General features: G+C 34.5%; 1 protein-coding gene across 1 annotated transcript; it reads left to right on the top strand.

Moving 5' to 3' along the window:
* Positions 1-692: 692 nt before the first annotated feature.
* Positions 693-3,841, top strand: LOC306900023 (E3 ubiquitin-protein ligase NEURL3-like). Its single transcript, XM_079466690.1, has 4 exons — positions 693-821; positions 1,387-1,890; positions 2,084-2,242; positions 2,403-3,841. Exons 1-4 carry the CDS (start codon positions 776-778, stop codon positions 2,573-2,575), a joined length of 882 nt encoding a protein of 293 aa, XP_079322816.1. The 5' UTR covers positions 693-775; the 3' UTR covers positions 2,576-3,841.
* The last annotated feature ends 9,887 nt before the right edge of the window (positions 3,842-13,728 follow it).

Genomic DNA, 13,728 nt, shown 5'->3' with positions numbered 1-13,728 from the left:
AGCCTACTCCACATTCTTACTGCTTTCAAGTGTGCTATCAGTGTTTTATGTCTTTATTGCATCATTGTGTGATTTCCTGCAATAGAAGCACAGAAACATTCTGGTTCATTTACTGGTTCAGTGCAATCTGATGACACACTTAAAAAAGGATGTTATTGACTCACTAGCACGTGACTTGAATCGTAGATGTTATTTTCCACTTAAAGGACCGGTCAGTGAAATCTAGCGGCAGGGTTTCGAATTGCAACCAACCGCGCCCTCCACCCCTCCCCTCCCTTTCGAAACACTTTGATATCAGACAATGATTTATTATCATACCTGTTTATTTCTCAACGCAATGATAACAAAGGCTACGACAAATAATAGAAAGCCTAATCTTGACTCAAACCGAAAGTAAAAGCATGTTTGGAGTGTTTAGTCTGCCGAAAAAACCCGTGATAACAAAATCACAACACCGTCCATCATGACCTTGCACGTGTAAGAACCCCATTCAAATAAGTTTGACTCATTTCGCAGGTGCATAAATGTATATATTTACATGTGAACATAAAATGCATTTATCGCATACAAACGTTTCCATCAGTAAAAAACACTTAAGTTAAGATAACTTTCCCGAGGTAATTTCCCACAGCTCCGCCTCCGTCCTCCTCGTCCAATGAGGAGTAGGCCTACTGTTTAGCTATAAACCCAACACGTTTATTTATTATAAAGCAGCAAGTTGTCTTCAACCTTAATACAGAATCTTAAGATACTACTGCATGGCTGGACAAATAGGATGACAGAGAAAAGGAAAGAGACGAAGATGCAAATCACAAGAAATGGTAACTTTTTTTAAACGGAAAATGTTAATAGGCTACTTTTGTTTATAAAGCAGCAACTGTAATACTTTAGGAGAAGAGTTTAAAGAACCTAGTTAAGTTTTCACCTTGAATGTAGTTAGCAGGTGTGAGATAGAAAAACCTCTATAGAGGTATTTGATTTAGCCTACTTTATGAACTGCTCAATTCATGGATAGATCACATGGTAGAGCACTAGATCATTTTAACAAAACCTATTAATGTTGTTATAAATAGTCAAACGATTTACAACATGTTATACCATTTAATATTCTGTTTGAAATATTATAGAATATATTATGTTACTAATGTGTAATTAAAGAGAGAAAAGCTAGAAAATCTGAGATTTGTGGGACTCGGTGTCCGATGCCCTTACAATCGGACACAATGGCGTCATCTGCTGGCTAAGAAGCGCTTAAACTAATGAAAATTGCGAACGTACATTAAAGATTATATATATATATATATATATATATATATATATATATATAACATAACATAACAGAAACTCATTATTCTCATCATCTCTGCATTCTTCTCTATCTTCCAGAGTCACCGCACCAATGCGTGTGCCACAAGCGCAGAAGTCTGGGTGCGCTTTCCTTCCATTCACACGTTAAAGGCCATCTGATAACTCTGGGTGAAGGTGGTCGACGGGCGACCAGAGACGAGTCGTCGTTTCGTCACGGTCTGGTGTTTAGCGAGAGACCGGTACAGACACGGGAGAAGGTGCGCCTGCGAATCGAGCGCTCCTCGTCGAGTTGGCACGGCTCCCTGCGGGTCGGGTTTGCCAATGTTTCACCCGAGAAAACATCTGTGCCCCCTCTGGCGATACCGGACTTGACTGACTGCGAACTGTATGCGGCGACGACACTTCCCGATAGCGCCTGCGAGCCCGGATCAGAGATTGAGTTCTGGATCGACAGGCTCGGCTGTCTGTGCACGCGAAGTTCGGACGGGACGACGTCGCGTCAGTCGACCACTCTGAATATTCACTGGCCCACCTGGGCGATGATTGACGTCTACGGACAGACGACTGCAGTGGTGTTGCTCGGTGAGGGCTTTTCATGAGAGTACACAAAAATGCACCACCATAGACTTTGCTGTTTTTACCATGTTATCCATTATGGCACCTTTAATATATCCATCGTATCCAATGCATGCAGTTTAAGAAATAATGAATGAATGCATTTACAGTATGGCATACATTCTGTCTATAATGTTTGTGGTTTATATTTGTGTTGCAGGTTCCAAAAAGAAGGGTCTGATACGCACCTACACGTCCTGTCCTGCGCTCACACACAACACACACGAAAATGATGACGGTGGCTTTAGGCACATGAGCAAAGAAATTCTGAATAGTATGAGTCTGCAGGAACAGAGAAACCATCCTCCCAAAAACACAGGTAATAATCGCACACGTCTGATGTGAATCTACATAAGAATATATCCCATTCAATGTTTTACAGGCGTGGAGTGTTAAATGCAAATATTAAATGATGTCATTATCGAATTTGTGACCATTCTTACTGATGAGCATCCAACATTTTGTTTTGTTTTCCCCAGGTCTTGAAACTTTCAACTGTGAAGACTGTGTAGTGTGTTGCAGTAACGTCTCAGACACTCTTCTGAGTTGTGGTCATAGATGTGTTTGTGGCCCGTGTGCCATAAGAGTTTATGATAAGTTCGGAACCTGTCCCCTGTGTCGTCAGTGCATACGCCTCGTCCAGTTTAACTAGTGGTCGAGATAGTTTGTTGTTGGTCTTCGTACATTTCAGAAGTGCTGTGGCTATATGAATTTACTCTCCAGCTGTAAATATAACAATTATGAATACGTGATACACACAAATTGTGTAAATATGTAAAGTGTTTCTCTCTTTGTTTGGATCTGTGTTTATGTAAAGTTCATTAATATGTATTGTGATAATGTAAATATGTTTTGTACATACACTTTTTTGGAAGTATGCGTGAGTTTATTCTCATCGATTTCTTAAGCTGTTCTGGCAGTACACAAAGTGTCCTCATGGGTGCTTCATGAATAGTATTTTTAAGGTTTTACTTGGTATTTATCTTTAAAAAGTTTATGTAATCAAACAATTTCTATGTCACCAATATTTAGACTTTCTCGATTTCTCTTAAACATTTACAAATTAAATATAACTCTTAGAACACAAATTTGATTTGTGTATACATAACGTACTCCACAAGATAGAGCAGAGGAGGTTTCCACTAAAATTGCACTCGCTCTGTCCACATTCAGAATGCATATGCATGCACAAAACATGATTCTGCTGTACAGACTTAATTTGTTTAAAGCAGTAAAAAGGTAATACAGGTTTTAAGCAATACCGTATGGCACAAAAAACAATATTGATTAATAGACAATGCAAATAATAAATAGCAATAAATAGAAAGAAATGTAAGGTACTGAATACTAATGTACACAGCAGGGGCGATTCTAGGATTTTCATTTTAGGGGGGCTCAGCCCCCAATAAGGGTATGATTAAAAAAATATTATTTGACTATTAGGGTATATAGGTTTGTATACTACTAACCTTATTGCTATCCACTATTTCATTGTATTGAGAAGTGTATGTATAAGAATATAGACAAAACATGTATTAATGTAATTGTCTATTGGAAATATGTTTAATCTGTTCTATATTTACTTCTATTTATTAAAAATAACAACATGAATTATCAATTCCACTTCTATAAATCAATTACTTAAAATAAAACACAAATCCCTTTACTCTACTCTTACTCAAATGTATCATGATACACTAATGATTCATTATTACTTAATACAAAAAAATATATAATATTACAAAACAAAATAACTCCACATGATGTTTCTCTCTCTGTGCCATTTGTTGCTTTCAGACAATGATGTGTGTATTTAACCATTTCTGGGCATGGCTGCACAATGTAATGCCGAGATACACAATAATATGTTTTAAATTTTAAAAAGTAAATTAAAATAAATCATGATCGTTTTCTAAAGTATGTTTTCATAGGTGTTAATCGCTTCATTTTTGTTGGAAGAAAAAACAACTACCACACTGTAGCGAAGACGTACTGGTATTGGATGAGAAACCGAACCAGTATTGGTCCAGTAACATTATGTAAACTGCAATTACAAGAACTGCACCGATGCAGATGTCATATCATAGCAATCTATCAATAAATACACACACACATACACACGCATACGGGTATATGTGTATTACAAGGACACTTCAGCCCAAACCAGTTTTTTGCTGTAATAGAGGGACACACCTTTCCACTTGCACTAGAGAGTTGATATGTACATCAAAAATTTTTATTTGAGTCACACATCACAGATCTCACTTTAGAATTTATTTAAACACAACACAAGTGATAATATGACAATCTGACAAAATACACAATTATGAGGACATATTATAATTACATGCAATCCCCGCCTATGACAAAAACGTTTTTATAAGGACAGTAGCTATAAAACACACACACATGTCGTTAAAGTGTATTAATGGGACACACATGAATTAATAGGACATAGCTTCACATACACAAAATGATGGCATTGTGTATTAAAAGGACATTGCTGAACCATGAGGAAAACTGAGTAAAGCATTAAATTGCTTATCACTCTTATCAGACTTCTGTCTGTCAATCCTTGTGGTCACAAATTTCTGGTCTGTTAATAATCCTATGAATATCAAATATCAAAATCCTCTAAAGGTAGTAGATAGTTTTCTTACTAAGCTCATACTTAGAAACAGCCTCCCCAGCCCTGTTTAGGATTCAGACAGACTCCATCCGTTTAAGTCTACAAACTCATCTCATTAACCAAGCATACACCTAATTCAATGCCCAAACTATTTTATGCTGCAATAATAAGCTTAATCAGAATCAAACACACAGATTAATGTATATAGAAGTGTGAATGGCCTCTACCCTAATACCTGCTTTTTGTCTCTAAATGTCTCATCTCTGGACTAACATGGATATATGGGGCCCACAGAGCAGTTCCAACCATGCCATATATTTTTCAATGAACACCTATAAAACACCTGATGCCAACAGACTTCGCTAAAGTGAATGTTAATGAAAACTTAAAAACACAAACACAGAAGTGTAAAAGTAGTGTATTATAAGGACATAAGTGATCTATGAGGACAAACACTTTAACACAAACACAGAAGTGTAAAAGTAGTGTATTATAAGGACATAAGTGATCTATGAGGACAAACACTTTAACACAAACACAGAAGTGTAAAAGTAGTGTATTATAAGGACATAAGTGATCTATGAGGACAAACGGTTTAACACAAACACAGAAGTGTAAAAGTAGTGTATTATAAGGACATAAGTGATCTATGAGGACAAACACTTTAACACAAACACAGAAGTGTAAAAGTAGTGTATTATAAGGACATAAGTGATCTATGAGGACAAACACTTTAACACAAACACAGAAGTGTAAAAGTAGTGTATTATAAGGACATAAGTGATCTATGAGGACAAACACTTTAACACAAACACAGAAGTGTAAAAGTAGTGTATTATAAGGACATAAGTGATCTATGAGGACAAACACTTTAACACAAACACAGAAGTGTAAAAGTAGTGTATTATAAGGACATAAGTGATCTATGAGGACAAACACTTTAACACAAACACAGAAGTGTAAAAGTAGTGTATTATAAGGACATAAGTGATCTATGAGGACAAACACTTTAACACAAACACAGAAGTGTAAAAGTAGTGTATTATAAGGACATAAGTGATCTATGAGGACAAACACTTTAACACAAACACAGAAGTGTAAAAGTAGTGTATTATAAGGACATAAGTGATCTATGAGGACAAACACTTTAACACAAACACAGAAGTGTAAAAGTAGTGTATTATAAGGACATAAGTGATCTATGAGGACAAACACTTTAACACAAACACAGAAGTGTAAAAGTAGTGTATTATAAGGACATAAGTGATCTATGAGGACAAACGGTTTAACACAAACACAGAAGTGTAAAAGTAGTGTATTATAAGGACATAAGTGATCTATGAGGACAAACACTTTAACACAAACACAGAAGTGTAAAAGTAGTGTATTATAAGGACATAAGTGATCTATGAGGACAAACGGTTTAACACAAACACAGAAGTGTAAAAGTAGTGTATTATAAGGACATAAGTGATCTATGAGGACAAACACTTTAACACAAACACAGAAGTGTAAAAGTAGTGTATTATAAGGACATAAGTGATCTATGAGGACAAACACTTTAACACAAACACAGAAGTGTAAAAGTAGTGTATTATAAGGACATAAGTGATCTATGAGGACAAACGGTTTAACACAAACACAGAAGTGTAAAAGTAGTGTATTATAAGGACATAAGTGATCTATGAGGACAAACACTTTAACACAAACACAGAAGTGTAAAAGTAGTGTATTATAAGGACATAAGTGATCTATGAGGACAAACACTTTAACACAAACACAGAAGTGTAAAAGTAGTGTATTATAAGGACATAAGTGATCTATGAGGACAAACGGTTTAACACAAACACAGAAGTGTAAAAGTAGTGTATTATAAGGACATAAGTGATCTATGAGGACAAACACTTTAACACAAACACAGAAGTGTAAAAGTAGTGTATTATAAGGACATAAGTGATCTATGAGGACAAACACTTTAACACAAACACAGAAGTGTAAAAGTAGTGTATTATAAGGACATAAGTGATCTATGAGGACAAACGGTTTAACACAAACACAGAAGTGTAAAAGTAGTGTATTATAAGGACATAAGTGATCTATGAGGACAAACACTTTAACACAAACACAGAAGTGTAAAAGTAGTGTATTATAAGGACATAAGTGATCTATGAGGACAAACGGTTTAACACAAACACAGAAGTGTAAAAGTAGTGTATTATAAGGACATAAGTGATCTATGAGGACAAACGGTTTAACACAAACACAGAAGTGTAAAAGTAGTGTATTATAAGGACATAAGTGATCTATGAGGACAAACACTTTAACACAAACACAGAAGTGTAAAAGTAGTGTATTATAAGGACATAAGTGATCTATGAGGACAAACACTTTAACACAAACACAGAAGTGTAAAAGTAGTGTATTATAAGGACATAAGTGATCTATGAGGACAAACGGTTTAACACAAACACAGAAGTGTAAAAGTAGTGTATTATAAGGACATAAGTGATCTATGAGGACAAACACTTTAACACAAACACAGAAGTGTAAAAGTAGTGTATTATAAGGACATAAGTGATCTATGAGGACAAACACTTTAACACAAACACAGAAGTGTAAAAGTAGTGTATTATAAGGACATAAGTGATCTATGAGGACAAACACTTTAACACAAACACAGAAGTGTAAAAGTAGTGTATTATAAGGACATAAGTGATCTATGAGGACAAACACTTTAACACAAACACAGAAGTGTAAAAGTAGTGTATTATAAGGACATAAGTGATCTATGAGGACAAACACTTTAACACAAACACAGAAGTGTAAAAGTAGTGTATTATAAGGACATAAGTGATCTATGAGGACAAACACTTTAACACAAACACAGAAGTGTAAAAGTAGTGTATTATAAGGACATAAGTGATCTATGAGGACAAACACTTTAACACAAACACAGAAGTGTAAAAGTAGTGTATTATAAGGACATAAGTGATCTATGAGGACAAACACTTTAACACAAACACAGAAGTGTAAAAGTAGTGTATTATAAGGACATAAGTGATCTATGAGGACAAACACTTTAACACAAACACAGAAGTGTAAAAGTAGTGTATTATAAGGACATAAGTGATCTATGAGGACAAACGGTTTAACACAAACACAGAAGTGTAAAAGTAGTGTATTATAAGGACATAAGTGATCTATGAGGACAAACACTTTAACACAAACACAGAAGTGTAAAAGTAGTGTATTATAAGGACATAAGTGATCTATGAGGACAAACACTTTAACACAAACACAGAAGTGTAAAAGTAGTGTATTATAAGGACATAAGTGATCTATGAGGACAAACACTTTAACACAAACACAGAAGTGTAAAAGTAGTGTATTATAAGGACATAAGTGATCTATGAGGACAAACACTTTAACACAAACACAGAAGTGTAAAAGTAGTGTATTATAAGGACATAAGTGATCTATGAGGACAAACACTTTAACACAAACACAGAAGTGTAAAAGTAGTGTATTATAAGGACATAAGTGATCTATGAGGACAAACACTTTAACACAAACACAGAAGTGTAAAAGTAGTGTATTATAAGGACATAAGTGATCTATGAGGACAAACGGTTTAACACAAACACAGAAGTGTAAAAGTAGTGTATTATAAGGACATAAGTGATCTATGAGGACAAACACTTTAACACAAACACAGAAGTGTAAAAGTAGTGTATTATAAGGACATAAGTGATCTATGAGGACAAACACTTTAACACAAACACAGAAGTGTAAAAGTAGTGTATTATAAGGACATAAGTGATCTATGAGGACAAACACTTTAACACAAACACAGAAGTGTAAAAGTAGTGTATTATAAGGACATAAGTGATCTATGAGGACAAACACTTTAACACAAACACAGAAGTGTAAAAGTAGTGTATTATAAGGACATAAGTGATCTATGAGGACAAACGGTTTAACACAAACACAGAAGTGTAAAAGTAGTGTATTATAAGGACATAAGTGATCTATGAGGACAAACACTTTAACACAAACACAGAAGTGTAAAAGTAGTGTATTATAAGGACATAAGTGATCTATGAGGACAAACACTTTAACACAAACACAGAAGTGTAAAAGTAGTGTATTATAAGGACATAAGTGATCTATGAGGACAAACACTTTAACACAAACACAGAAGTGTAAAAGTAGTGTATTATAAGGACATAAGTGATCTATGAGGACAAACACTTTAACACAAACACAGAAGTGTAAAAGTAGTGTATTATAAGGACATAAGTGATCTATGAGGACAAACACTTTAACACAAACACAGAAGTGTAAAAGTAGTGTATTATAAGGACATAAGTGATCTATGAGGACAAACGGTTTAACACAAACACAGAAGTGTAAAAGTAGTGTATTATAAGGACATAAGTGATCTATGAGGACAAACGGTTTAACACAAACACAGAAGTGTAAAAGTAGTGTATTATAAGGACATAAGTGATCTATGAGGACAAACACTTTAACACAAACACAGAAGTGTAAAAGTAGTGTATTATAAGGACATAAGTGATCTATGAGGACAAACACTTTAACACAAACACAGAAGTGTAAAAGTAGTGTATTATAAGGACATAAGTGATCTATGAGGACAAACGGTTTAACACAAACACAGAAGTGTAAAAGTAGTGTATTATAAGGACATAAGTGATCTATGAGGACAAACACTTTAACACAAACACAGAAGTGTAAAAGTAGTGTATTATAAGGACATAAGTGATCTATGAGGACAAACACTTTAACACAAACACAGAAGTGTAAAAGTAGTGTATTATAAGGACATAAGTGATCTATGAGGACAAACACTTTAACACAAACACAGAAGTGTAAAAGTAGTGTATTATAAGGACATAAGTGATCTATGAGGACAAACACTTTAACACAAACACAGAAGTGTAAAAGTAGTGTATTATAAGGACATAAGTGATCTATGAGGACAAACACTTTAACACAAACACAGAAGTGTAAAAGTAGTGTATTATAAGGACATAAGTGATCTATGAGGACAAACACTTTAACACAAACACAGAAGTGTAAAAGTAGTGTATTATAAGGACATAAGTGATCTATGAGGACAAACACTTTAACACAAACACAGAAGTGTAAAAGTAGTGTATTATAAGGACATAAGTGATCTATGAGGACAAACACTTTAACACAAACACAGAAGTGTAAAAGTAGTGTATTATAAGGACATAAGTGATCTATGAGGACAAACACTTTAACACAAACACAGAAGTGTAAAAGTAGTGTATTATAAGGACATAAGTGATCTATGAGGACAAACACTTTAACACAAACACAGAAGTGTAAAAGTAGTGTATTATAAGGACATAAGTGATCTATGAGGACAAACACTTTAACACAAACACAGAAGTGTAAAAGTAGTGTATTATAAGGACATAAGTGATCTATGAGGACAAACACTTTAACACAAACACAGAAGTGTAAAAGTAGTGTATTATAAGGACATAAGTGATCTATGAGGACAAACACTTTAACACAAACACAGAAGTGTAAAAGTAGTGTATTATAAGGACATAAGTGATCTATGAGGACAAACACTTTAACACAAACACAGAAGTGTAAAAGTAGTGTATTATAAGGACATAAGTGATCTATGAGGACAAACACTTTAACACAAACACAGAAGTGTAAAAGTAGTGTATTATAAGGACATAAGTGATCTATGAGGACAAACGGTTTAACACAAACACAGAAGTGTAAAAGTAGTGTATTATAAGGACATAAGTGATCTATGAGGACAAACACTTTAACACAAACACAGAAGTGTAAAAGTAGTGTATTATAAGGACATAAGTGATCTATGAGGACAAACACTTTAACACAAACACAGAAGTGTAAAAGTAGTGTATTATAAGGACATAAGTGATCTATGAGGACAAACACTTTAACACAAACACAGAAGTGTAAAAGTAGTGTATTATAAGGACATAAGTGATCTATGAGGACAAACACTTTAACACAAACACAGAAGTGTAAAAGTAGTGTATTATAAGGACATAAGTGATCTATGAGGACAAACGGTTTAACACAAACACAGAAGTGTAAAAGTAGTGTATTATAAGGACATAAGTGATCTATGAGGACAAACACTTTAACACAAACACAGAAGTGTAAAAGTAGTGTATTATAAGGACATAAGTGATCTATGAGGACAAATGGTTAACATAAAGACATGTAAGGTTCAACAAACTGAAGGCAACATCCTTAGGTCTGCTGAAACTGTTAACACAAGGCTTATCCCGGTAAAGTGAGACACTTTGACTGGTGCAATTTATTATAATATTACTTTAATATATGTTATCAAAATAATGACGTTTATGAAATTACTTTTACATGTTAGTAACTTCCAAACTTATTTTTCTTCTTGGAGTTTAAATCTATACTAAGCAGGATAATGGTACATCCAGCCAGTTGAAATCACAAAATACACTTCTCCAGGATGAAACAAGAGTCCTCTTGTTCTGTTTGCATCCTGATCACACTGACAAAATTGATTTTGTAATAACAACCAGCTGTCTGTACATTTGACCTCATATAGCAATGCAATAAAGCATACAACCTTTCATAGAGTGTAAACAAGGACTTGGTTTTTCTATGATATGACTTTATCAACATGCCATTTGTTACATAAAGATATGAAAACATAAAACAGTACACCAAGTTTGGGAATGAGAAGCAAAGTTTAATGTGTGCTTTTTCAAAAATAAAATACAACACTCAAATGAATTGAGTTAAAGTAATATAAAATGTACCTTTGATAAACTAAATAATATATTAAAGAACAAAGCATAATATATTAGTAAACAGAAGTTTATAACCTTCGCACATATAAAACAAAACAAAATGACCAAAACACATTAAGTATTTTGTGCCTGCCTCTTTCTTATTGTCAAACCCCTATTCCTGACAAAATCTCTTATGTTTTGTAAAGAGCGATTAGACAAAGCTGGGTGCTCAGAACTTTTGCACTGCTGGCAATCAATTTTAGTGGCAAGTTTTCCCTGTGTAATGTGGCTTTTAAAATGTCTCATCACTGCTGCGATTTCAGTCGGAGACCATGGCTGTTTTTGTTTCCTTCTGGCATCCTTTTCAGCAGGATTTTCAAGAACGACTACAAAAAAGAAAAACAGATTCCTATAGTAAACACCATGATGTCTCGATCTCATCTCCTTAATCTCCCAACTAGGCTAATAGTTATCTTTATTCTAGCCTTGTTGAATCATTGCTAGTCTCGACTGAAGTGTTGAGCGGCTGTTTTGGCCTATTTATAATTATTAGGAAAGCAGATAAGAAGGTAGTTTATACAATTCTTGTAAGAATTAGCTTTCCCATCTTGATGTTACATTTCATTGCATAATGTCAAATTGCAAATGAACACAATGAAATAAAAAGTCTGACTCTGATTCCTTCATACAATGTCTCAGCCTAATCTAGACTGTTTTAACCGTTAATGTTATTAACTGTTTTCAACTTAGATTTTTGATCAAAAAGATTGTCTAATCAAGTATTCGTTGTGTGTTTTACCAGCTTGTTCATGTTGTTTCCTACTCCTGCAATCAATCTTTTTCCTGCTTTTCTCACTTATAGCTTAAAACAAAACAGAAACACATTCAGCAGTGTACGTATAAATCACATTAATATCAAGAAAAAGTAAGATTGATCCAGATCGCATTTCAAAATTCTAAAATCTAGATTATTTTATGTCACTGATTTGAGCTGTTACTAACATTTATATAGCCTTTAAACGAATAAGTAGATCAAAACTTCCTTCTTGACTTACCTGGAGATGGATCTTCAAAAGCAGTCTCAACATCTATGAAAGGAATAATACAATACTGTCACATATAGTAGGCACTGCTTGGTCTACATGAAATGAATCAAACCTTGTTGGACATGCTAGTTAAATGAGATAGATGCCCATACCATTTGAGGTGCCTGGAGAATCCTCAACAGGTCGCCTAACTCTCTTCAGTCCTGTGGTATGAATGATATAGTTTACAATTAAGGTTTTGGTGTCACATGGTCATTTCTATACAAGAAAAGACTAGAGTTAACACAATGATGTCTCGATCTCATCTCCTTAATCTCCCAACTAGGCTAATAGTTATCTTTATTCTAGCCTTGTTGAATCATTGCTAGTCTCGACTGAAGTGTTGAGCGGCTGTTTTGGCCTATTTATAATTATTAGGAAAGCAGATAAGAAGGTAGTTTATACAATTCTTGTAAGAATTAGCTTTCCCATCTTGATGTTACATTTCATTGCATAATGTCAAATTGCAAATGAACACAATGAAATTGATTGATTGATTGATTTTGTTTAAAATACGATACATCTTTGCATCATACATTAAAAGAAACAAAACAAAGTCAGGATAACACAATAAAGCCTTAGGGCTTATTTCCATTGAGGTCCTGAGGAAGGGGGGACATAGCAAGTGGCAACTAATCAAGTATCAATCATCACATCCATATAAATATAAAATGAAAGCGTCAAGAAAGAACTGTAAAATACTAAGATCGGCATCTGAGCCATTTTTTCAGTGCCAGCTTAAAACCCACTAAACGTCTGGTCATTTTTAGATTTCCTGGCAACCTGTTCCTCAGGCTTGTTGCTACAAACAAGTAGGACTCTTTACCTAAATTACTCTTAACTCTTGGAGGTACAAAATCAGTAGAGCTGCCTCAATAGAGTGAGAGATGTTCACAGCTACTCCCCCAAAGATAATTAATGAAATATTTGGGGACAACTCCATGTACAGTCCTATGTACCATGCACAGGTGAATCTGAGAGACTCGATCATCTACTTTCAACCACCCAATATTCTCAAAATGAGAAATATCAAACCTTGTTGGACATGCTAGTTAAATGAGATAGATGCCCATACCATTTGAGGTGCCTGGAGAATCCTCAACAGGTCGCCTAACTCTCTTCAGTCCTGTGGTATGAATGATATAGTTTACAATTAAGGTTTTGGTGTCACATGGTCATTTCTATACAAGAAAAGACTAGAGTTAACACCATGATGTCTCGATCTCATCTCCTTAATCTCCCAACTAGGCTAATAGTTATCTTTATTCTAGCC

The sequence above is a fragment of the Barbatula barbatula genome (genome assembly GCF_947034865.1).
Source record: "Barbatula barbatula genome assembly, chromosome: 11".
NCBI lineage: Eukaryota > Metazoa > Chordata > Actinopteri > Cypriniformes > Nemacheilidae > Barbatula > Barbatula barbatula.
This window is presented reverse-complemented; position numbering and strand designations above follow the sequence as displayed.

Bases quoted from the DNA above. Each gene is read 5' to 3' on its own strand.
- LOC306900023 (XM_079466690.1), top strand. From the start codon at position 776: ATGACAGAGAAAAGGAAAGAGACGAAGATGCAAATCACAAGAAATG. The intron at 822-1,386 runs GTAACTTTTTTT...TCTATCTTCCAG, and splicing joins GATGCAAATCACAAGAAATG to AGTCACCGCACCAATGCGTG. The intron at 1,891-2,083 runs GTGAGGGCTTTT...TTTGTGTTGCAG, and splicing joins GACTGCAGTGGTGTTGCTCG to GTTCCAAAAAGAAGGGTCTG.